This window comes from Stylophora pistillata, chromosome 14, assembly GCF_964205215.1.
Source record: "Stylophora pistillata chromosome 14, jaStyPist1.2, whole genome shotgun sequence".
NCBI classification, from domain to species: Eukaryota; Metazoa; Cnidaria; class Anthozoa; order Scleractinia; family Pocilloporidae; genus Stylophora; species Stylophora pistillata.
Genome location: NC_142532.1, coordinates 9,132,415 through 9,158,669, shown reverse-complemented (window position 1 = coordinate 9,158,669; position 26,255 = coordinate 9,132,415). Strand labels below are relative to the sequence as shown.

Sequence of the window (26,255 nt, the reverse complement as noted above, 5' to 3'; positions counted from 1 at the left end):
AAGACAACCATTTTTATCAAAGTTTCCTGCTGCTTTTTTCTTGTTTCAAACGTTAACGGTCATATCTAAACGGGTAGTTTCATAAGTGGCGTCCAGAATTAGCACGTTCTTCTAAAACAGGTTGCTTACGAGATGTGAATATTGAATATTGCTGTTGTAGCTCAGTTCTATCGAGATTCATGAACGTCGAGGCCGAGTAAAGTAAATCAGTTTTCAAGTGGGAACTCCCCTCTATGAAAGGATTTAGTGAACTCTTATCAGTGTTTATGTAAAAATATGACGTTACAGATTTGGAAAAAGGAGACAGACCCAGTTTTTTTAAAAACTAATTTTCCTTTCTGACTGCCGAGAAGGAAGAATGAAAGAAAGGGGTACATGTACATGTTTATGTATACATGTACTTGCCCAAAATAGCTACAAGGCGCTGCCTGGACGACACACTTCATTACAGGACTACTGAACATTTCCCCTCATGACAGGAAAAGCGGTCAAAATGAGATGAAAATAAGCTCAGTTGAACGATCTTAGAATGACGCAAAATGGCCACTTGAGAACCATAGCGAAGACGACTTCGAAGAACACGTGATAACTTTACCAGTAACCGCTAACCATACGAGCAGCAGATTTTTATTTATCGTCGGGTGAACTGAATGAGACGTTCTCCCCATAGGCACGATACAGGTAGAATTATTTGGATGAAAAGAGTTACGGTTGGTAGGTGATAGGGACGATGGCTGTTTTCATAAAGCAAAAGCTGTTGCCCACAAGTTTGACGGAGTTCATTTTGCTTTTACATTGCTTTAAAAGGTAAATCGCTGTAGAGGTTCAGTTTGTGGTACAGTGGTAAGTAGAGCATAGGTTTGGCCTAGGAGTAATGTTTCAAAGTGCTTAGTGCCTTGCGCCTTTCATTCATATACTAAGGGCAGTCCCTCTTCCCTAATTGTAACCATTATCAGCGTGGATATTGAAAAGGAAAAAGGAACCATAACCATAACAAAAACGAACGTTGTGGGCAGAAAATGATCGCAGGGCAATTTACCGCTTTACACCTTTTTTCCCCGGTGCTCTACAGATTATCTAATCACGACTCTGCCACGATCAGATTTCTGTTCCGAATTTGAGAACATTCGAATTTTGCGCTTAGCAAATCAGATTTTATTCCTTTTGCGCATAAAAATCTAAATAATCTCGCACAGTTTACCTTTACGTTAGCCCCATATTATAAACGCTTATAAATTCTTTTGTTTACTTAGTTGGAGCAGCAGCCCCTGGTTGGAGGCAAGTCGTTTTACGTGGCTTTATGTTCCGCCGTTATTTTAAAACATATTTGAAATATAGTTTAAAAAAATGCTTTCCAATATTTGTCAAAGGTTAGCGATGTTGCCAGTTAGTTTTGAAATTACCGTAAACTGGTGCGGTTTGTAAGCGGAAAAACAGTCAAAACAGAAAGTTATCTCGGCTTAAATTTTGTCTTAAAAATTTCCTACGCTAGGGGAGGAAAAAGACCCCGAGGTAAGTTATAAACAATTATCGACATGGCGCACAAGAAAGAATTTTCTTCTTTTGTCGCATTTGATTTATTAAGAGACCCATGAAGACATGAGGAGTAAGAAAATTTATCTAAGAAAACATCTTTTGTGTAAAAGTTAACATTTACATGATTTGAATATCAATTTTCTCTCAGAGCAGATCGGCTATGACAGGTAGCTCAGAGTCGTTTAAAATGACGTAAAGATCTCCCACAGTTATCTGGCATCTTTGTACAACGTAGTTCAAGGCAGCTTCAACTGGATTCAAGGTGCGTTGGTCGAGGAAACGAATTTCCGTTGGTTTTAACCCCAGTTTCTCGGCAAAAATCTTCCACTCCTGTACACCTATAAAAGTAAACACGTTTCATTAATAGAACTGGTTCTGGAGATAATACATGTACGTTCATAATTCTTTGTTTCGTAAATTTTGCAAATTTTCTCTTGACTACCATAAATACTACAACAAAAGTTAAAAAACTGGTTTACACTTGCAACTAAACTTCTTTGCTTAGAAATCTATTTTCATCGAGCAAGGCGGACTTCTTGTCAAAGATAACATTTAAACTTGGAAACAACACAAAGCCAAGTATTACATTAGCAATTCTACTTGTATAATTTGGGAGAATTTAAAATAGTTAGCTGGTATTTGTTCTCAACAACAACTTGAGGAACTCTTTATCTTTCTTTCCGGTTTCTCAAAACCTCCTGCATGCTCAATATATATATGGAAGGTTGAACTGATCTGGTCTCGGACTGATGTATTGTAATGTTTATAGCCTTACCGCTTAGGGCAATGGTGAGCTCTCTTCGCTGACTGAAAGGCATTTTTCCAACTTGAAGGCTCTCACGCAACAAAGGAGCTAACAAAAAAGAAATAAAATATTTCTCAGAAAAAGGAATCCATGAGCAAACAACTTAACATCCAAAAGGTTCGGAAGGTTAGGTTCAAGGACAAATGCTCCGAACCAAAACAAGATTTGGCTAACTTGGCCTATTGGAAGAAGTCCGAGACAAACCAAACATTTTGATGAAATTACGGTTTGCATCACGGCCATATGCTCTTTGGTAGATAGTCTTTAGTTGCGAAATTTGAGTGTCTCGAACATTTCGTGCTCTACGGTTATCAAAATCTGACCATAGGTCGAATTCGTGATAAACATAAAACAATTTGCTTGGCAGACAAAGCCAACCAAACTGTTAAAATTCTGATACATTACACGGGATACCCCAATAACCGCTGTGACTACAAAATATGACCATCGAGAACTACGTTTGTATTTCACTTGGATGGATATTTATTTCTTTTTCTCGACTGAATAAATTTGATCTCTTGGTGCATTTGAGTTCTCACAGCAGTTGGGAAGCTTTAAAAGCGATCTTACCTGTAGTCCCTGATGGCACAATACTTCTCAACTCTTTAATCACATCATAACGGCCTTTGATGTTAGCCTTTCTGGCCATGTAACGAATCAGCTTCTTTACATCAGGATCGGGATCTCTCAAAGCGGCGCGGTCCAGGCTGAGTTTCTCTTCCAGTTGCCGTACAACATCTTTGCAGCCATTCGAACGTGACCAAAGGGAGTCGTCTAGAACCTCAGTAGGAACAGAAAGGACTTCATCTTCATTTCCTAAGAATAAGTTTATGAAAACATATATACTGATACATGTTAAAACTCTCTAACCAGGTTCTTGGCACTTTGGAATTTAATATTTTGAGAACTGTGCAACTGTATGAAGGTGACATGATTGATTTGCCTTGAGTGAATACGAAAGAATACTTTAAACAAATAGATCATTGAATGACTGTTTGCACTTACTCTTAACCAGTACAGCAGACGATTTTGAAATATTGTTTAAAACAAGGAGGCAGAGCGATTTATGAGATAATAAGAGAAAAGCAATGTCGCTAATGTGCTGCAGACGAGATACTACTTCAATTATCAAAAATGTGCAAATCTAGGCAGGAAGCTCACCTTCATCTATAGACAAATGTTTATCACTGTAGTTACCGCATGACACCTATGACATAAAAAACGGGACGATTGAAATATTATCGCACATTTCAGGATCTGAAAATTACAAAACTGTGCTTCATAGACGACCGAAAATTCACAGTATAATGCTTTGTCCTTGCCACACTGCGTTTTGTTAATTTTTTGGCTTAGCATAAAAAAATGTTCTGAGAATAGTTTGAACATCTCCGTTATGGTCTTTAAAATCTTCCGAAATTCTGCAACAATCAGATATACTCCAAATGGCGTTTTGAATTTCTTCTTCTCTATAGATTGACAACCATGTTTCTACACTCCCTGATTCAAGATTTTTAAGCCTCAGCAAAATGACATTGTTTGACTTGCAGTAGTTGAGTAATTTCTTTGCCGCAGGCTCATAATTATAATTACCCGATCATCCTGAGATGGAAACCACGGAGCCCAGCGCTCAGGGTTGAATCCGCTATTATGCGCACAAACCGATTTGTTGCAAAAGACTTCCTCCTTAGAACTAAACAAATCAGACTGGGGCCAAAAGTGGAGGCATTCCTCTTCTTTGCAATCTAGACTCTGATGCTTATCACAATAGTCGTTGGCACTTTGTTCACGGCAAACTGGGCAGATGATTCCCATTGTGTATCTCATACTATTCAACCAGCAGAACTGATTGCGCATACACTCCAGAATCAAACCTAACTGTCTACAGATGACACGGACGTACTTTAAATCCTGTTCTTTATAGCAGATATCCATCGAATTCTGAGACCCTAAAGCATTAACTAACCCATTTTCTACACTCCCTCGATGATAGACAACCTCAATGTAACACGAGTGACAAAGAAGAATTACAGAGCTTCCATCATCTTGTGAAAGAAAAAACCTGACAAAGCTGTGGTACATCTTTGGTTTTACTGAGCTCCAGCAGATTTCTTTCCCCCAGAGCAAGAACTGTAGTACTAATCGGGGAAATAAGCCAGATGGCACTTTACCAGATTCAAATTTGAGAAAAAGAGAAGGCATTTGTGCAGTTGACACCAACTTCATGACAGTTTCTGGTGGATGTGACTTCAACATTGATGGTACCAGGTACTGTTTGTTGCCCGAAACATCAGAGGAGGGCCATGAACACAGTAAACTAAATCTCTCCATTATTGCAATTAAGCTTTCAGATGTTTCTTTGTGGATAATCAAAGGCTTCCAGACATGTTCTAAAAGCTTTTCCTCCAGAATTCCTTCCTTTTCGAGCCGACACCACAATTCTACAAATGGCTTTTCTTTCCAGTGGTAGGGTTTTACAGTTATCACCTTTTTGAAAACGTCTATCAACCACTGAGAATCCAGGACTACCATATCGTTCAGATCTGCTGTGTCATCGAAATGGATTAGGACTCTTAGGTCATGTAGAAAGTTTAGCAACGTCTTAAATTCATCCTCACTCTCGATTTGGCACTGCTCAAATGCAACGCGCTTTGCTGTGGCAAGTGAAATCCACTTTTGCCCTTCCTTTTTCATACATTGGAGTGTCTTTTCGTACTTTAGCCACTTAACAGGAATTACTTCTTTGACATGCGGCAATTCCTTAGAAACAGAGTGAACATCCTGTCGTAAGCGCATGACTTCTTGACACTCAGACTCACTGCCTGACTTTGTATTATCCACACAATACACGTCAAACAAATGGGCACCGTAGGGTCTCTCTTTCAAAGTCCCATACACTTCATTCGCAAGTTCGAATGGTTCTCTGCCATCATAAGGTTCATCAGCGTGGGTGCAGACCAGATAAACAACTGGAAGTTGCATCGGAAGTACATCAGATCCAGGCTCTAGATCCCTTCCATGGCTTGTTTGATGATTGGCTAATGACGCCAACGAATTCATCCAGAAATCTAGGTAATCCAAGTTAGTTTTCAGGTTGAAACAGTCTTGGAACGTTTTGTACACTCCCTGCTTCACGAGAGGCTTAGCCTTTTCGTCTGGATTTTTGCTGAGGTCATAAACAAGAAAGTAAATCGCTCTTGTGGTGAGAAAGAGAGGATGTGTCACGTAATAAACAGATTGTCCGGCAAAATCCCACAGAATGGAGTAAATATCTTCTTCATCGTCTTTCTTCCCCTCGTCTTTAAGTAAACTTTCAATTCTTGGAGCAATTTCTTCAAAATCTGATGCTTGTTTTGTTGTAGGATGAGGTAAATCGTCTTCGGCTTCTAGTGTATTTGGGTCAAGAACTTCTCGTACCGCCTTGACATTTGTATCAGAGCTACTTTTAGTGGATAACTGATCCTCTGTTAACTCGGTTTCCTCTGAGCAAACCGTTTCGTCCCTGGGGATTGCCTCCAAGAGACCATCTGTTTCTTCAACATTATAGCCTCGTTCATCAACAATGCTTTCTCTTCCAAACTCAGAGACAGTTTGTGCCTTTCTTAATGTGTCAGCAGCCAACCGTGCAGCATTTTGTGCAAATGAAATAGCTTCTTCATCAACGTCTCCTCCTTCATTCTTTTTTCCTGTCATCCACATTTCTGTTGTCACTTGAAAATGGTAACGATCTAAATCGATGCCCACAGTGCTCTCCTCCTCTGGGTTGAAGCATACACCCTTTAACGATTTCTTCAAGCTAGTCTTTCCGGATCGGTCCTGTCCGACTAACATCAGCGGTACTCTCCTGTCTCTGATCTTTCCTTCGTCTAAAGCGCGGTAGTAGGCTTGTAAAGCTAAAGGGCCCCTTGCGAGGATTTCTGGAGGAACTAAATGATCGAAAGCAACAATACATTAACATGTAAATAAGACAAGGAGAAAAAAATTTCGTTGATAAATACATAAACAGACAAGTTTATGAATAATTATATAAATACTCGATGAAAAACTTATACAAATAGAAACAGTACCTCTTTATAAAATGAGAGAGTGTCATTTAAATGAGACGGTATCACTCTCAGGTTCAATACAGAATTTTAGGTCCCATATTTTAGTGATTATAGTGATTCGTGAGGAAAAGGAAGTTGCTTAACATTTTAGGCATTTATGATACTTAACAAATAATTTCCAAAAAATACAAAAAAATACTCGCCAAGAATAGTTAGCCACCTTGTAAAAAGTCTTCTTTAAAAGAAAGATGGCGTAATTACAATTAAGTTTGATCACGTTATGGGTCTTAAATCACCAGACAAACTTGTAGGGATACGCTAGGTCTTGTTGGGCCTTTTTTCCTGGTTTTGCCATTTTAAATGAAAATACATATGGTTGATACCTCATCAACCAAATAAAGACGAATTTAGTCTGCTTTCTTGGGAAGGTGCTCTGCTAGCATTGTAACCTTCGAATGTTTTCTTTATTAGTACCTCTGACGGTTTGATGCGAATAAAAATCCTCACTGGGAAAATCCAGTGTTAGAAGGAGACAAATTTAGTATGGATGCTTCTTCATCCGCTTAAATACAAGGAGAGACAGCATGTGTTTTCTAACCTGTTCTTGTCGATCCGTATTCTTTCATTTCGCGCACAACGAAGCCTCGAATCTCCTTTACAAAATTAAGAAACGCAGGCAACTTTTGAACTATGATTTCCGGTTGCCAATCTGTACTCATAAGAAGTCTGTCGCATTCTTCGCTGTGTAGGTGGAGGTCAGTCTACCCATTAGAAACAAATAAAGGTAAAGTTAGGACTCGAAAGTGTCTTCTTTAGCAAAACATGCTATATCTTTACGTATGATGCACGATCCTCGCAGTAGATAGCGCTATTTATGCAATAGCGAAAATCAGACCTGAAAAAAATCAGGCCTGTACGGGACTCGAACCACTGACCTCTGACATACTAGTGCAGCGCTCTACCAATTGAGCTAACAAGCCAACTGGGAGCAGGCCGTTAAGTTGATTCGTAATAAACCCGTGAAAGTGATAAATGAGATACAATGAATATAAGAAGTTCTTATATTTTGAACTGCGGTATTAGATACGTATGATGCACGATACTCGCAGTAGATAGCGCTATTTATGCAATAGCGAAAATCAGACCTGAAAAAAATCAGGCCTGTACGGGACTCGAACCACTGACCTCTGCGATACTAGTGCAGCGCTCTATCAATTGAGCTAACAAGCCAACTGGGAGCAGGCCGTTAAGTTGATTCGTAATAAACCCGTGAAAGTGATAAATGAGATACAATGAATATAAGAAGTTCTTATATTTTGAACTGCGGTATTAGATACGTATGATGCACGATCCTCGCAGTAGATAAACCCGTAATAAATCCGTACAGGCCTGATTTTTTTCAGGTCTGATTTTCGCTATTGCATAAATAGCGCTATCTACTGCGAGGATCGTGCATCATACGTATCTAATACCGCAGTTCAAAATATAAGAACTTCTTATATTCATTGTATCTATTCTTTGTATGACATGAATATCTTTGTCTGACATAATAAATCGGGAACTTAGTAGGAAAGCAAGGGTCCTTCTCAAATTTCGACACTCGGTGTCAATTCATAATTCAAGTCCCACGCGCAAGTCCAAAAGAAATGCAAAAAGAAAAGTTGAGTGACACTTACATGACATGCTAAGTATGGGGAGGAACACCTTTTAAAGAATTTATGGATAACTTTGTTCTAAGAAGGCTAAGCCTACCACTTTGAAGAGTCTGTGATTCATAAAAAATTGAGGCCGATTTGTATAATAATTATATCCATACACACAAAAAGATCATTTTGACCGGCCGATGGAGGGGCCCATACCGATTCTCTGGAGTCCACGTTTGAGATGTCACTACGCCACGAGCTTTCTTTGGAAATAATAATAGCGTATCCCTCACTAGTGGTGTACAAAGTTCTTCTGGAGGATCGTTTATGGATCAAGTGAAATCCCTCGGGTATGGCCTCCGCGGGAAGACGGAGTCCGAAATCGTCACATTCATCGAAAGTCAGTCCAGAGAGATACTTAGACAAGATGAGTCTTACTTCTTCTTCTGGTGCATAGTCTGCGATGGCCGCATGATCTACAGAAAAAGCGATACAAATGATGATAATAATGATTATGATGATTATGATATTATAATTTTGATGTTAAACTGTCTTAAAACTGTTAATTCCCAAAGAAGAGACTAGCTTGAAGATTCGAATTCATTCTCTATGGAAGCTTTTTTTAGCCCCAAAGACTGTTCGATTCGGGAATTTTAGCTTCTTCTGGATATGATAGGTCTTTGGTGAATGAAATGAAAAACTTTATTTAAGTGTCTATGTTTTTAGCTATAAGCTAATGGGGGACACTAAAAAATTTAAAAGGCACATACATTTACATACGTAGATGATAGTTATTTACAGTAGATAATTAAAAAGATTATGAAGTTATTTAGTTAAGTTTTAAATTTCAACGAGAGTTGAAGGGTTGACTTTTCTTATGTTCTTCTTGAACGAATTTAGAGTTTCTATCGTTAACTTCGACCAGATGAGAGGTCCCATATATTTAACAGAATTCCTACCAAATCTTACAGTTTCGAATCTTGGCAGTTCAAAGTCACTGTTCCGTAAATTATATTGAGTGTTCTTTATATTAAATAAGTCAGAAATATTCTCAGGTACGAGACTATGCTTAACTTTAAACATCAAAGTGGCCATGTCTTGTAGGCGCCGATTGTTCAACGTCGGTAGTTTAGCGCGACTTAGCAGTTCTTGATAGGACGCTGATCTAGTTTTGTACACCGCCCTAAGTGCTCGCTCCTGAATCCGCTCAAGCTTTCTCCGATCCGATGCATTACAAAAGTGCCATACTAAATGACAGTAGGTTATATGGGGCAGAATTGAAGACCTGTAAAGTGATAGTTTAGCATTACAGGGTATCACATTGCGTAGCCGCACTTGGACCCCTACTTTTTGATTGGCCTTAGAGCATAGATCACTGATATGACTAGTAAAACTCAATTTTTCATCTATTTGAACTCCTAAAAGCCGTATTTCCCCCATTCTCTTAATAGTATGACCATCAACAGAAAAATTTTGATTATCGTTGTCTTTGTCAACATTTCTCGGGTTGATCGTTAATAGCTGGAACTTTTCTGGGTTGGTTGAGAGATAGTTGTTCTTGTACCAGGACAGAGCTTTCTCTTCATGTATCTTGATACTTTGCGCGACAAGGTCATGCTTCTTCCCCGTGACATACATCTGATGGTCGTCGGCATACATGCTCAAATTAGCATTATTTATATAAAATGACGTATCATTTTGGAACAAATTCCACAGAAGAGGGCCAAAGGACGAGCCTTGCGGGCAGCTAAGCACCATCCTTTTCCAGTCACTTGTCACTCCTTTTATTTTCACTCTATTGAGCCTATTGTCAAAGTATGATCTAAGAAGGTTGAGAGAATTTTGTCCAATGCCATAGGCCTCGAGATTCTTTACGATTAGAGAATGGCTAAGAGAGTCAAAGGCTTTACTCAAGTCAGTAGACAGTATGTACACCAGTTCCTTTCTGTCAACAGCTGATTTCCAGTCTTCCACGAGTCTAAGTAGAGTGGTCTGACAGCTATGATGTCTTCCATAAGCTGCCATTCTCTGATAGAGAGTTGGATTATAGTGCCCGGTGATTTGCTAACTGAGCATATGCTCAAATGTCTTATCTACGGTAACAAGGGACGTGATGGGACGATAGTTCTTCGCCAGTTGTCTGTCACCTTTTTTAAACACTGGCGTCCACTCTCCCATTTTCCACGCACAAGGCCATCGCCCCAGCTCGATACAGCTGTTGTAGAGAGTCATTAGCGATGGGGCAATTCCACAGGTCACGTTCTTAAGGAGTTTAGGCGGTGCTCCGGGATCCCACCCACAGGACTTATTGGGGTTGATATTTTCAAGCGCCTTTTGCACTTGATCCTTGCTGACGCGATTGAACTCGAAGTGCGTTCCTTGGTATGCTTCTCTTAGAGCTTTAACGCTGCCATGGTTGTCATGGTTCTCTTCTGTGATGCAAATAGCATTGTCTCCTACAATGCTAACAGCAGCTATGGTGAAATAGTTCACTAATTGCTCAGCTACCTCGCATTGGTCTTTTACAATGATGCCCTCTTCTGTTTTTAAACTGATTAAGGTGGACTCCTTAGTTTTGCTATTAATAAATGGCCTAAAGGCGTTGTAAAACTCCCTTGGCTTCGATTTCAGCTCCTCTGACTTGGCGAACCAGTATTCCATGATAGCCTTCCTCCGTTCGCGTGTGGCAATATTCTTGTACTTTCTTTTAAGTTCCATGTTCTCTGGCGTTCGGTTCTTCGTAAACAGTATGGCGTGTTTCCTCTTGTTCCTTATGGCCTTTTTCCAAGTTGGGGTCATGTAGGGTACGTCCTTTTTACGCACGCGTTTTCTTTTGATAGGGGCGTGTGCGTTCACTGTGCACTCAAAGAGGGCGGTCCAATACTCGTACTTATCATCTACATCAGTGAATATTTCACCCACATGTCACGGTGCTTCTAAAAGTTCGTGGTTGAGCTGTTGAAAATCGGCGTTTCTCGTCTGCCTGTAGGTAGTTACCTTCGTTCTGTGCTTATGAACTTTCTCTTTCGTTTCTCCGTCTACCATACAAGGATCACTTAGTCCTGGATCGTACGTTCCCCTTTTTACAAAAAGTTCTGGGGTATTTGTGAGCAGAACATCGAGAAGCGTTTGTGAGTGAACTGATATTCTTGTTGGTTTTGTTATCAAGCACTCCAAGTTGTTAATTTCTTGAAGATCAGTTAGAATCTGTCCCTCAGCACTGTCAGCTCGTAACCTGTCCATGTTTAAATCACCAACAATGACGATTGTTTTTTTTTTGAAAACATAGCCACTGACAGATGTCGTTGATTTCTTCCTCTACTTTTTGAAGGTATTTGTCCTCGGATGGTATTTTTCTGCCTTTCCTAGACGGTCTAGGCAGCCTATAGATAGCAAGTAATGCTATATCAGTTCTCCCTGTCCTGGATTCGACAGCGACAGCGACAGCTTCAAGCGTTTTGTATGCTCTCGGTAGTGTTAATTTCTTTGATGGAATTACAGAGGAGAAATAAACAATGAGTCCTCCGCCACCTTTTACTCTGTCTTTCCGATACATGTGGTATCCGTTTAGGGTAAATTGGCTATTAGGATACGAACTATCGATCTTAGTCTCGGATATAACCAGGATGTGAGCTTTTAAAACATCATTCGGCTCTTTGAGCTCTTCAAATTTATTCTGGATGCTGTTTATGTTTAAATGCATAATGAATGCACCGCTGGGATTATCTTTTCTTTGTTCCAGGATTGTAGCGTCGTCATTTGCATATCCACCATTAGTGTGATTTTCATCCATTGATGTATTAAAAGATGATTCCTTCCCAATTTCGCGATCAAAATCTGGCTCCGTATTAAAAGAACAATCCCCATTACTAAATGGCAAGGAGCATAGCGAGCACTTCCAGTCCATGACCTGCTTATCTGAGTAGCTTTTAAACATCGCTTTTGTCAAGTTCAGGCATTTAGTGTGCGAGAAGGAATAGTCCATTTTACAGTTGTGTGCTTGGTTGCCAAGCCTTTGAACGGGAGTGAGGCTAAAGCAAAGCAAAGCAAAGCAAACTTTATTTACACAGGGTAGCCCATTCAGCTCTAAGGCTGGTATCCATAGGGGCCCTGTATTGAAATAATTTACATCAAATTTCTAGAATAGATATATATGTATATATAATGACTAAGATTTTACAACTACATTAACAGCCTAAAACTACAAAGCTAAAACACAATTAAAACATAACATAGTAAATAAAATATCAAAATTATCAAAATTACGGTAAAAGGAAATGTTTTGCTCGGCGACAGAACGTTTGAATGTTTTCACTCTTCACAATGTTTAAAGGAAGTTTATTAAAAATTTCTGCGCCAGTAAAAAGAAAGGTCCTTCTCCCAAAATTCTGTTTTACTTTTGGTAGGGATAGCCTCAGACTTTGCCTCGTGGAATAATTGTGAATATTCGAAAATCTGGTAAAATATGATGAAAAGTAACTAGGAACTAATGAGTGGAGACAGAGAAAAACGAGTTTAGCCTTGTGGTAATAGCGTCTACTGGAAAGAGTCGGCCATTGCAGCTGATCTATTGCTTCAGATGACCGAGAGCAACGTGTAATAATCCGTGCAGATCTATTTTGTAAGCGCTGTAGTCGATCTATATCTTGTTGTAAAAGGTTACTCCAGGCAATGTCACAGTAATCAAATAAGGGAAGAATTAAGGTATTATGAACAAGTATTGCTGCCTCTTTTGTGACGAAACTTCTAATGCGGCCCAGAATACTAACTCTTGACGCCACCTTTTTACACATATAGTCTGCGTGAGCCTTCCAAGTCATAAAATTGTCGAACACCACGCCTAGGTATTTAAAAGTAGTTTCGCAAGAAATGAGCTTTCCGATAAGATTAAGATTTAAAATACAATCGCGCTCTTTATGCCTTCGAGATGTAAATAGTACACACTTAGTTTTTGAAACATTGAGAACAAGATTGTTGTCTTCTAGCCATTCAGATAGACATTGAAGATCTTGATTAAAGTAAAAAGTTAAATTGTCTACTGTTGGGCCAGCAAGATATAAAACTGTGTCGTCAGCGTACATATTTACAGAACAGTGTTTGACACAACGTGGTAAATCATTAATGTAGACAATGAATAACAAGGGTCCGAGGATGGACCCTTGTGGCACTCCAGAAGTTATAGCAAGCTCTTCAGATGAATGAGAATCAATTTGCACGAACTGCTTTCTTCCCGTAAAGTAGTCCTTAAACCATAGAAGGCTTTCCTCACATATACCATAGTACTCTAATTTTCTGAGCAAAATGTCATGGTCAACTGTGTCGAAAGCCTTTGCCAGGTCAATAAACACAGAACCAGTAACAAGGCCCTTATCCATATTCAGGAGAATCTCGTCGGCGAAATAAGTTACAGCCGTCTCAGTTGAGTGCATTCTTCTAAAACCGGACTGTAATTTACAGAGCAAGTTATGATCATCAAAAAAACTTGCAAGCTGCTTGTGGATTAAACGCTCTAGGACTTTAGATACCACTGGTAATACCGATATGGGGCGGTAGTTTCTTGGGTCATCTTTTGAACCTGATTTATGTAAAGGGGTCACCTTCGCTTTTTTCCATTCTGCAGGGATAACGTTTTGTTGGATAGTTAAATTAAAAATGAGCGATAGTGGATAGGCCAGGGCGTCTGATCCGTCTTTTAGTAGACGAGATGGAATACCATCAACACCTGTAGCTTTCTTCGGTTTTAAATCTTTAAGAGCCTTTCTAACTTCCGTCACGGTGATCTTTCGTAGATTAAATTTTTCTGGGCGGACAATTTGCGGTAGCCATTTGGAAAAGGATCGCGCGGTTGATCGGTGGATCGACCTTAAATCTTCGGCACAAGAGACAAAGAAGCTATTGAAGGTGTTACACTTGTCTTTTGCTTCATTAGCTGTACGAGCAGTAGCGCTGCTACTCTTTGAGCCATTTCCGAGTAGCCGTTTTAGGTTTTTCCAGGTCCCACGGGAATCTCCTCTTGTCTCCTGGAACAGTTCGTTGTAATATCTTTCTTTCTCTTTTCTGAGCTTCAAAGTCACAACATTGCGTAAGCGCTTGTAAGAGCTCCAATGAAGCTCATTGTTTGACCTCAATGCCAGATTATGAAAGCGGTCTCTTTCATTTATTAGATGTTTTACCTCACGTGTCAGCCATGGTACTTTATTTCCCCTGACTCGCACGCGGATTCTTGGGGCATGGGTGTCGGCTTCTTCACAAAAAAGGTGTTTAAATGAGTTCCATGCGTCCTCAACATCTGCGAAGGAATTTATCAATGACCATGGAACTTTATTTAGATCTTCAGTGAAAGCATCACGATTAAAACGCTTGAAATTCCGGGTATCAATTATCCTCGGGGGAGGCGGTTTCAAACGATGTAATTTACGGACGGCATATGTTGCGGAGTGATCACTAAAGCCAACTGGTATTACTCCGGAGACATATAGATCCGGACGACTGGTAAAAAATAAATCGATCAGGGTCTTTGAATTTTCAGTTATGCGAGTGAAATTGTCAATAATCTGCCGCAGACTAAACTCTTTCGCCATGTTCATAAAGCGCTTCGTAGATGCAGGTTTATTCGACTGTTTCAGGTCGAAATTCAGATCCCCGGTAATGACAATTTCCTTTTCCCGATCAGCCATTACTGTTAACATATTTCTCAAGCCCTCAACGTAAGTTGCAACGTTGTCCGCATTCGGTGGGCGGTAGCAGGAACAGAAAATAAAACCTTTAGATTTTGGAGGTGTTATTTCCATCCAAAGGCATTGAATATCCGGTTGATCATTTTCAAATTCTTGAATAACTTTGTAATTGAGGTTCGAGGAAATGTAAATGAGACCACCACCATTTCGACGAGTTTTATCTCTTCGTACGAGTGAGTAGCCGGGAAGCTGAATTTCACTGTCACTGATTGATGAATCTAGCCAAGTTTCGTTTAGGGACAGAACGTGCGGTAGGTGGGTCTCACAAAAAACTCGGATCTCATCCATCTTGTTGACATGCAAGACTTCGCACATTCAAATTACAAATTCTTAAGCCTTTTACCGTACTCAACTTGAAGTTTCCACTTTGAGAAGTTGATTTTGGACCAGGGTTTCGCTCAACATTGCCACTGGACAAGAGTAGCGATAAGCATAGGCAATAGGCCAAAGTAGAGGTGGTGTGCTTTGAGAGTTTGACTTTATGGTTGCCCGCCATATCAACTGCTCGAGCTGCAAACTCATTCAGCGCAGTTTGAGCTATTTTTGCCTTGAAGTCGCTTTTCCAGCGCTCGTTTAATCCTTCCAAAGGTTCTTCACCAAGCAGACTGCCATGTCGAAATATTTTATGCCGGTTTACCGGCAAAATAAAGAAAAGAAGGTGAAATAAGTAAAGAGCTGCCGAGATGCCAACCAACCCTCTTGGCGCCATGTAGTGATGACTCTGATTTCCACCACAAATCAGAGTCAATGTGCCAGTTTTTGGATAAACGTGGTTGGGATGACCTTGTTATGATACAAACCTTGCTGCCTTTCAAATGTAAATCACTTTGAAATACATATATATGAACTGCGGTTATGAAACGTATATGTGCACGATCCTTCGCAGTAAAGCACTATTTAAGCAATAGTGAAAATCAGACCTGAAAAAAATTCAGGCATGTACGGGATTCGAACCACTGACCTCTGCGATACTAGAGCAGCGCTCTACCAATTGAGCTAACAAGCCAACTGGGAGCAGGCCATCAAATTAATTCGACATAAACCCGTAGATGATAAATCAAACAACAAACATATGAAATACATATATATGAACTGCGGTTATGAAACGTATATGTGCACGATCCTTCGCAGTAAAGCACTATTTAATTTGATGGCCTGCTCCCAGTTGGCTTGTTAGCTCAATTGGTAGAGCGCTGCACTAGTATCGCAGAGGTCAGTGGTTCGAATCCCGTACAGGCCTGAATTTTTTTCAGGTCTGATTTTCACTATTGCTTAAATAGTGCTTTTTGCTGCGAAGGATCGTGCACATATACGTAAATCACTTTGTTACCATGCTAACTAGATAGAGGTCTCACAACAAGGTCATCTTTAGCCTCACTCTGAATCAAAGGCTTGGCAACTAAGTACACAACTGTAAAATAGCCTATTACACTGAACACATAGTAGGGAATCTTGATTGGAACGCACGCATTCGCCACACTCTTTGCAGGGATGTTTGGACATTTTCGTTGTAGGTCCGGGGTTTGGGTGGATGTCTCCTCCCGTTATGAGTCGGTAGATTTGGAAGCTACTTGTGCCGTTCGAAGTGTGAGAAAATCTCGTAGACAAGTATAGTTTTCCATTGGCCGCGGCTTGGAGTGGTCTTGCGAGAATTCAGTAAGCTTGTGTTGGCTACGGCTAGCGACCAGTGTTCCATTGCGGCTGAAGTGTCTCTTCGTAGAATAAGAGAACTAGTGTTGACATTTCCATGAAGGAATAAGGTAGTCATAAGCAGCAAAATTGCTAGTTCCATGGAGCTTAAAGATTCGTGTCCGGCCGCCATTTTGTCCGCTCCCGCTGATGACAGTGACCAAAGGTATAAACACTCTAAGGCCACCATCCGGAAGGAGGGGGAAAGTGCAGACCCTTTCATGTGGAAATATTTTTTTTATTTCAAGCAGAAGCCCATCTCTTTAAAAGATATTCGTAGTTGGCTTTACTTTGAAAGTGAGGCCTAGAACGTGAGGCCTAAATTCGTGTCCGGCCGTTATTTTGTCCGCTCCCGCTGATGACAGTGACCAAAGGTATAAACACTCTAAGGCCACCATCCGGAAGGAGGGGGAAAGTGCAGACCCTTTCATGTGGAAATATTTTTTTTATTTCAAGCAGAAGCCCATCTCTTTAAAAGATGTTCGTAGTTGGCTTTACTTTGAGAGTGAGGCCTAGAACGTCAGGGAAAGCCTAGCTATTCCATGAATGCGAGTTTATGCTAATGTACTTAAGGTTGTCAAATTGACTTATTACTCAATCAGAACGGTCTTTACCTTCTAAGCTTACAGGGGTAAATTTACTACTGTGCAGGGTGTTTCAAGAAAACCTTAGGAAGGTTGTAGTTATATATCTGAATTTCAACTTTCTAGAAGTTGCATATTACCTTGAGGAGTTTACTTGTTATCATATCTTTCTTAAAATTCTTCTTTCCTTGGACAGTGAACTTTTCACTGATTATAGTTCTCTTTGCAGGCACCATACTCACATAAAGTTTCAACAGTGTATATTGTTAAAATAGCAATTGACTTAAATGAATGATATTTCAGAGGTCTTTATGATACTAACTTATATTCGTTTCAAACCTACCTGTTCGCCCTCGAATAGTTAACCTGCAATCAAATTCACAACTAGGAAACAAAATGTTGGCTTGTAAATATCTTCGAGAAGGAAGAACTAGCCATCCCCGACATGTAGACCGTGTTTTTTCGTCCTCAAAGTGAATAGTCTCCAGGATATTCTTCACGTCGCTGAAAGGGATTGGAATGTCCTCCAATTTCTTATTTATATCCGCTTTTGCCACCCATACCTATTTATAAAAGGTTACATGAGACTTGTAATAGGGTCTTGGATAAAACGAAAACGCATTTACTGAATATCTTTAAATATCACATTGTATAGCATTGCTTGAGGCTTTTTAAACGAATCTCTTTTTTTTTTCACAAAGCTTTTGTAACAAAGTAAGCTTAATTAGATGGTGCACTGACCTATTTTATGCCTATTGTATACCTTGGACATTATGTGGACCACCATTTCTAACCGTAATCTCGCCTTACCTTGCATCGCACTTGATGCCCACATGGTGTCAAATATGTTAAATCATATCTCACTTTGAAATCTTCGGTCGTCGTTTTACACAAATGACCCTCCAGGATTTTCTCATCGAGATTTACACCTTCTTTAAAGGCCACTTTCCAGTAGTTTTCTGTTTCTGAAGATTGAAGCTTTCCTGTAGCTTCATCAATACTCCACTCCCCTTCAGCCACTTCTTCTACAAGAAAACAAAACAGACAAAACATTTTTTTGTTTTCATATCCGGTGTCAGCTCATCTTCAAATAGTGAGATTCACTGCTAAAAATCAGGCCTGATTCCCTATATCTAAGGAATCTTTAGTCTATTTCCAAATATTCGACTTAATGATTCTTTTAGTATTTTTTATCAGTAAGAGCTCGTCCTTAACGAATAAACGAACGAGTGTGAACCAAGTTTCGCTTAATATTGTATTACAGTCGTTTCCGTGGATGAAAATTATTTTACAAATTTCACCGACAGTTCCTCATCTCTCCTTGATAATAAGAGTAATTTGCAAATTTCTGTCAAAAGTATTGTACTGTATTGTTATACCCAGAAATGACACATGTGTACATCCATAACACAGTAAGAGCCGACATTAATGACAGTGAAAACAAAAACGACAAAAGTCAAAGTTACGGAAGAAAGGAATGATATGGGAATGGATATGGATGAAATTACCTTCATCGGGTCCTCTAACGATGGCCTTTCCCAAGTGACACCACATGTCAGCCTTCGGTAGCTCTTCGGTTTCAAACTTTATTTGACGCAGTGCCTTTAATGCAGCATCCATAATCTGCGAGTGATAACCTTCAGCAGTACTATCTGGTTCCTGAATTAGATCAATTTTCAATTTCAAATCCTGATGTCGAGGTAATAAGTTTGATGAATGCAAAATGTATAAGATATACGTTAATAATCTCTTTTCCACTGAAAAGGCTATGTCATGTTTCCGAATTACGTTTATCGTAAATGAAGCTAATATTAGTTTAAGTCTGGCGAAAAAAAATTTCACGGGCTGTACTAACGTGACTTCCTTGAAAAACATTTGCGGCGTCAACGGGAAAATTAAACATAAAGTTGATCATAAAAATATTTTTGATGGTCTCAGACTTTGGTAATGAAAAGGTTAATTTATTACACAGTAGAACGGTTCCCGCGGACAAAAATCCCCTTATAAGTGGCCGTTCTCGTCGGCGTGAGCACGGCAGAATAAATCCGTGCGGTCCCGCGAGCTAAAAGAGGAAAGGAAGAAGAAGGAAGAGCGGTGGCCATTTGAAACACTAAGTATATTAGGAAAAAAAGTGTAATAAATAATAAAATATAAATAGGTAACCGTCCTGGCGTGTTTCGGACATACATCGCTTTTAATGTCAACTGTTTTGAGCAAACCTGATGTTCATAGTCCTCAGCAGGTTTCAGTCGATATTGACTTTGCAGTCTGGGAAGAACCATGCGCTCTCCCTTTGAAACTTGCTCCAGCCTCAGTTTAGAATCCCTTGGCAGATTACAGCCATCGATGAAACAACATACTTTGTTGAATTCGTTTTCCACTCCCCTTAATCTTGCTCCAGCCTTAAAAAAATAACAAATCTTGATACTGCTTCAGCTTTTTTAAAGTAAAACTCATCACAATTTTAATTAAAATTGACAGTTTATCACATCTGTACCTATAGTTATATCTGTATGTAGAACAACATCACTTGTGGGGCTCGAAGCTCTATCAGACACTTCATGATTTTCTCAATCAACGTCTTTTATTTTTTTCAAGTATCCTCCATATTGTGCGTTTCGACCCCTATCATCATTTCAGCTTTCAACACCGAATTGCAAAGGCTTATTTTCTTTTTTTATGAATATTCTATGTAGGAATGAACTTACGATGATAGTGTTAATACACAGTTTGGCCTGTTGTCGTCGCTGTTCATTCCCACCAGTTATATAAACTTCACCATCTTTCCTCAAGACTTTTGCTCCTGTCTGAGTGCTGATATCGCGGAGATTATCTCCTCCTCTCCCCATTACTAAGCCTTTAAACTCTTGAGGAATCTCGACATGCTCACCAAGGGAAGGTGCCTCTTTTTTCTTGCACAATACTTCTTGCTGTTTTAAGAAATTAAGGAATGATTAGATTTTAGACGAATCTTAGCCAGTCCAGGACGAGATCAGCTACAACAAAGTGAAGAAGCAGCATCTGTTTGAAAGGGACCAAGGCTATTTTGGCAAACTTAGCTCGAAATTTTCCTCCTCAGTAATGAATGAAAGTAATCTCATTTTAAGCAGTTTTGTGTCACTATGGGAACGATTTCTTGCATGACGGAGGCAATGCTAATATGGTAACTGGGAAAAGAGTTCCTCTTTGCCATTTAAGGCCCATGAATGCTAATGACCGAATTCTTACGAAATTTATGTTGTCGCTCACTCGACGTTTTCGAAACGATCAGTAGAAACTTACCACCTTCTCTAAAATAAGCCTCTTGGCCCATGCTCGTTGCTCCTTATCGCCGCTGATTAGGAAGTTATCCTCATCTCTCCTCGAGCTAATCCGTGCTCCAGATTTCGCTATGATTTCTTTAATGTTACATCCGCCCCTCCCAATCACATGACCTTTCAAATCACTTTGCACCTCAACTAATTCACTCTCCATCGCCTCTTTATTTTTTGTCTTGAGGCGGTTATAAGCTGATCTGTGAACCATAAGAATAGTTAGGCTCTTTTTGGATTCTGCACTGTGAAACGATAAGGTTCTACAATTGAACTTTTAGGTCTTACTGTACGTCTCAGTCGAGCTACAGCACTAGGAGCTAACAAAGAAAAGGCCATTACAGGCTTCTAGGGGGTTGCTATTGATTAATTTTCCGTGGGTGTGCAAACTTTGTGTCTATATTGTCCGAGTTAAACAGTGTACTGTCTTGTGAAAGTGTTTATTTGTAATTTCACTAAATACAATTCGGGATGAGTGCGGCTGATCGCCATATTTACTCCATGCGTGTCAAAACAAACCAAAACGTACGCTAGTTTTTCTGTAAACTTTGGACAAATCGGACTCATAAAGGGAGGTTTTCTTCTTTATCTATGTAGGTTTATACTTATTGTAATTTGGGGTGAATCTAGTGAATCATTTTGCCCATATAATAATAATAATAATAATAATAATAATAATAATAATAAAATATTTATATAGCGCCTATCCTTTTCAGTGCTAAGCGCTTTACAATGCTTTAAAAAGGACTAAAATCGTATACCTATATATATATATATATATTATGTATATATATATATATATATACATAATAACAAAATTACAAAATGGAGAACCTAGGATAGTTCATAAACTTGCTTAAAAAGAAAGGTCTTCAATCTAGATTTGAATTTGTTTACATCGTCGATTGATCTAATGTCAATAGGTAAATCGTTCCAAAGTATTGGGGCAATAACTGAGAAAGCCCTTAAACCATATGTCTTTAAGTTATAGGGTTTGATAATAAGACGCCACTTGTCTGAAGATGAGCCAAGGTACCTCGTAGGTTCATAAACATAAATTAGGTCAAGGAAATAATCAGGAGCTAAATTGTTGAGTATCTTAAGTGCAGCTCCTTTAGAGTATCGCTTATGTGATCAAACTTACTAAAGCAAGCAATCGCACGTGCTGCAGCATTTTGGACACATATTGCAGTTTGTTAATTTCATACTTGGGAAGACCATACAAAAGTGAGTTGCATAGATCCAGCTTCGAATTTACAAATGCGCGTACAAGAACTTGATATATTTACGAATCTTAACTATATTTCTTAGGTGGTGGAATGCCCCTTTAACTATGTTGTTAATATGAAAAGACATCATAACGGTGTTATCGAAAATGACGCCGATATTACGACAACTTCAATCCTTGAAGTTGTCGTCGTGTTTAATAGTGGTCAGCCACGATTAGATACTTATCTTGTCTGCTAGTGCTGTAAAGACCTTGGTTAGATCCAAAGATTCTACTTATTTATTTTGTTGGCTTGTGTTATCTTTTTCGCTTGTGGCTCTTTATTTCAAACGCTCTTTGTGCTCTTGTGATAATTTTTCAGAGCCTGTATTGTAAATTGCCACTATAGCCAGAGTTTTGACTTTTGTCCTGACCCTTTAACTCCCAAGATCTGATTGTTAATTCTCCCCTCTGGCTGCTACACAATTCCTTGAAAATTAATAATTTGCTGTTAGATCAGGATAACAACATCTATTTGAGTAGAGTATAGTTTGAGTACTCTCATTACTTGTTTGGGGGATAACGTATGGATATGATAGGCAGAAGTTTTATATCAATCACTTCTGGGAGTTAAAAGGTTAATCTGGAGACCGAAAGGGTAATGACTTGAAATTGCTGATTTCCGAAAGGCAAAAAGGGAATTGTGTCTTAATTTGGTGAAAGAAAAGGATATTGGCTTGCATTAGTTTGCTTATTTCTAAAGGCTAAAGAGTGTTGATTTGTGTCTTAATCTGTTTTTTTTTGTATTGTACTGTTTTTGGCTTTTTATTTATTTGCTTGTATATTGTTTTCCCATATCATGGTGAATAAAACTATAGTGCTTTGTATGTAATTATTATTTAGCAGGCTTGTTGCTGTTGTATGATGTCTTTTTTGACATTTCTTGGCTTTTCAGTCCCCAAGGGTATTTATAGTATTCATCATTCTGTGATGATTGCTCTGTTTTTTCATACTGTACTAGAGGTTATTGTTTCTTTTACTTTGCAAGCTTTTTAAACTTCAGTACTCTCTCAATGTTCCATCAAAATTGTACAAGGCAAAATAACTTGCTCTGCTGGGTATTAAACAAATTGCTCTCCAATCAATATCTTGATGTTGTATCTGTGGTACTCATTCTATCAATGTCTTTTACCTTTATCAAAAATTTATTAACTTGACAAAATCAAAGCAATTCTTCTCCAACACAACATCTCTATACTTCCAAATACGAATGAATTAAAATAGCTGGTTTGAAAGTTCTTCTGCTACACTCTGTAACAAGACTGTGATAATTCCTGCAACTTTTGGTCTGATCATGACAATATCAATTACACTGTGGCTCCTGAGAGGGGAAAATCTAGCAATTACGCCCAAAACACATTTTTGCCTGTAAGTTTTATCAATGATTCAATTATCAATTTAGTGAAAACAGATGAACAAAAGGGTAACAATAATCCTGAAACAAAAGGCGCAAAGTGGGCTGATTTGACTTCTACTAAGCAGGCATGTACACTAGAAAGGCATCCAACAAAGTAATATTTCAACCATTGAACTGTCTCGCTAAACAACTAAAAAGTAAATCCTTTTAAGAGATGATTAATGCCATTCATAAAAGCATTTTGTAAACTAGCCTCATCTTTGCTCTGTTTTTTAATATGCTATATAGTTTAAATTTTAACTTTGATATTATAGTTGTATTTAAATAACTCCTTATATAGTTAGTCTTTAATGCTTTTATGTAATGTCATAAGTTTTTTAATTTGTACTATTTATTAAGGGCCACTCAGGTTTTTCAGTATATTTACTGCCTTGCATAACCCTCATTAAATAAAGTTTATTATTATTATTATTATTATTATTATTATTATTATTATTATTATTATTACCATAAATTCAAATGACAGAGATGATGATTTCACTCTGAAGTGTCCATCATTACACATCCCTAACTTGTACCTTGATACATTTGATGATTCTACAGAAAGTGAGAAATTATATATTATATATTTCAAATGGTGAGATCTCAGGAGCTCTGGGAATGTATAGAATTTGACAGATCTCAAACACTAAAGTATGGAAATAAAAATCATCACCTTGAGCAGGTCACGTGTTTTATTCTAAAAAATGTTTTCGAGAACCATCTGGTAAAGCATATATCACTGAAGGAAACCCTCATCTCTGTATAACTTAGAAATTAAGGACGAAAAACCATGCATACCTTGTCACTTGAGTTTAAGTATAAAGAATTATTTATCCGAGAACATAAATTTAAGATCGATTGTCGCACAAACGGCATTCGGTAAGCAATAACAAAGACGGTCTTCTAATTTAACATATTTATTTTCATTTATATTTGTCTTTATCCTTGATGTGGAAATTGATCCTTGATTCATAATTCAAAGATAAATATCGAGTATTATAATCCATATTGAAAATCATTTGTGATGTCATACTGGTAGTTATCAGTCATCCAATGTTCACCTAGGAGTCACCCCCTCCCTCCTGACTAGAGCTTTTCCTTTGATTAACATTTGCTTTGTGAGAGGAAGCCAATTTAGGTTATTATGAAAAGTTATACCCTTACGAAAAAAGTGCCTATTATATATCTATTTTTTAAACTATTTTCCACCAATTTTTTGTGTATTTTTTCTCTATTTTCCAGACTATATGAAAGCTGTTTTTTAACTATTTGAAAGCTATTATTTTGAAACAAAAAATAGTAAAAAATAGTCTGGTTGGCAAGTCATAACTGCTGTAAAAATAGCTTTAAAATAGAGAAAATGCGCATGCAATTCATTGATAAAATAGTATGAAAATAGCATTAATGAAATATTAGTTATAAGATAAAATAGACATAAAACAGGGATAAAATAGAAAAAAAAACCAAAAATAGGATGTAAGTACATTTAAAATAGACATAAAATAGGAATAAAAAAGGAAAAAACTTGAAAAAATAGGAATCAAATACCTATAAAATAGACATAAAACAGTCTATTCTATATCTATTTTGCAGTTAGTCAACATTTTCTTTGATAAAATAGGGTTGTGATAGCCTATTTTTTTCATATTTTTCAAAGGAAATGGCTTTAGTATGTCCTATCAGCAGAAAACAGAAATAAAGCAGACTATTTGATCACTATTTTACTGATGTAGAAAATAAAATATGATTAAAATAGTCTGTTTAGCTGGTTATTTTTCTGCTCATTTTGAGAAAATAGAAATTAAAAATACACCACCTTGTTCAACTTTGCCTTAAAATATGGTTAAAATAGTGGTTCTATTTTCCCTTTCAGGTAAAATAGGTATAAAATATAAGTCTGAGAAAATAAAACAGTACAAAATAGAGGTGATAGCATTAAAATAGGCATTAAATAGAAATAAAATAGGTTTGTTTTCGTAAGGGATATGTGTTTTCTTGTCTGCATATAAAATAATGCTTGCCGCTCTCTTCTGAAGTTTAAGAATCATTTTGAGATTCTCTGAACTGCAGCAGTCCCAAACCTTGCTCCCATATATTAAAAGAGGTCTGATGACTCCGTTAAGTCTTTCTTAGTTTCCCTTGCAGGCAGGGACTTATAAGTTTGAGGAGAACTACGCGTTTGAATAGTTTTCGCATAGTTCGTCAAAATGCGAATCATATGCCGTATTCTGTCATGAGGTACGCCTGCAGGGATCTAAAGGTTTAAGCGCAGAGTAGTGTCTTAACTTTTTTCTACCTTCCAAGGGATATGCGTTCTTCTAACTTGAGGCGATTTTGTCTTGTTTTCGGGCATGAATTATACTGTTTAGAAAATTATACATGATTATACTGAGATGTGAATAGCGAAAAAAGTTTGCTTTATGTTACGGCCTATATCCTATCACGATATTACAATACATGAGTACTGTTAATTACCTGTATGAACACATTGACCACTATATGCTTATATGCAGATCTCTTAGTTTTCAGATTGGACTGTTTATCATAATTTCGTTCCTAAGGAAAAAAAACACTTTCCCCTTGTAAATGACTACAATTGGACTGTATTTAAGTCCCAGGCTCTGTATAGGGACGACGGAAACCTAAATTAGGCAAGATGTGCGAGGAAATACGAATTCGAAACATGATCTTCAGACATCAACTGAGGACAAATTGAAAATTCAGATTGGAGCAAATCGCATCTACATTTCTTTTACTGGATAAGATAAGGAAAAGGAGCAAAATGGATCCCTGAATTCGCTTATTTGTAGTAAAGGTAAATATCGTTCAAAGCAACAATCTAAAGGTTGATTCAATTACTTTACTTACGACTTCTTACCTTCCTTTTGAGTCTTTCCATCGCCTTCTGTCAAAACCACGACTTCCCATGGATATCAGGCAGCGCTTGCTCTTTCTTTAGTAAGTGGCAGCTCGTAAATTTAACATGAATGTCGAACGATTCCCGAAGAGTAAGCATTCGAATAAACTTAAGAAACAACCTAACCGGAAGCACTTCCGGAAATCATTTGTTACCAGTTTCTTCCAGAATCCTTGAATCAATCTTTTGCCCCCGTTTTTGCCGAAAGCTTGTTACATTGACGTTATACACTCATTTACTTTCTTCATAAGGTATTAAATAGACCATTGCAGATAACTGGGGCTATCATCAACTAATTGTCTGCGGCTAAACCTATTTCCTAGC

The 26,255-nt window shown here is 38.2% G+C and overlaps 1 protein-coding gene and 1 pseudogene across 3 annotated transcripts; both read right to left on the bottom strand.

Annotated features, from left to right (window-relative positions):
- Positions 1 to 1,600: 1,600 nt before the first annotated feature.
- Positions 1,601 to 26,226, bottom strand: LOC111329790 (uncharacterized). Of its 3 annotated transcripts, XM_088746071.1 has the most exons (15): positions 26,087 to 26,226; positions 25,893 to 25,986; positions 20,320 to 20,551; positions 19,746 to 19,967; positions 19,257 to 19,439; positions 18,546 to 18,696; positions 17,848 to 18,062; positions 17,381 to 17,600; positions 8,244 to 8,503; positions 6,983 to 7,145; positions 3,932 to 6,264; positions 3,503 to 3,548; positions 2,912 to 3,157; positions 2,312 to 2,389; positions 1,601 to 1,874 (listed from the first exon to the last, which is right to left on the bottom strand). In XM_088746071.1, the coding sequence occupies exons 2-15, from the start codon at positions 25,940 to 25,942 to the stop codon at positions 1,681 to 1,683; spliced, it is 4,593 nt and encodes a 1,530-aa protein (XP_088602197.1). In that variant the 5' UTR covers positions 25,943 to 25,986; positions 26,087 to 26,226; the 3' UTR covers positions 1,601 to 1,680. The 3 variants fall into 3 exon arrangements, 2 of the variants coding, with proteins under 2 accessions (XP_088602197.1, XP_088602198.1); XM_088746072.1 differs by lacking the exons at positions 25,893 to 25,986; positions 26,087 to 26,226 and adding an exon at positions 25,490 to 25,549; XR_015995682.1 differs by lacking the exon at positions 1,601 to 1,874 and having other exon boundaries at positions 2,912 to 3,122; positions 25,893 to 26,211.
- LOC148716408 (uncharacterized) lies at positions 9,796 to 12,012 on the bottom strand (annotated as a pseudogene).
- Positions 26,227 to 26,255: the final 29 nt, after the last annotated feature.

Coding starts and splice junctions, on each gene's coding strand:
- LOC111329790 (XM_088746071.1), bottom strand. CDS start 25,942: ATGGGAAGTCGTGGTTTTGACAGAAGGCGATGGAAAGACTCAAAAGGA. Junction 20,552..25,892: donor TGGAAAGACTCAAAAGGAAG/GTAAGAAGTCGT, acceptor TATGGTTCACAG/ATCAGCTTATAACCGCCTCA. Junction 17,601..17,847: donor GGCATCAAGTGCGATGCAAG/GTAAGGCGAGAT, acceptor TTTTATAAATAG/GTATGGGTGGCAAAAGCGGA.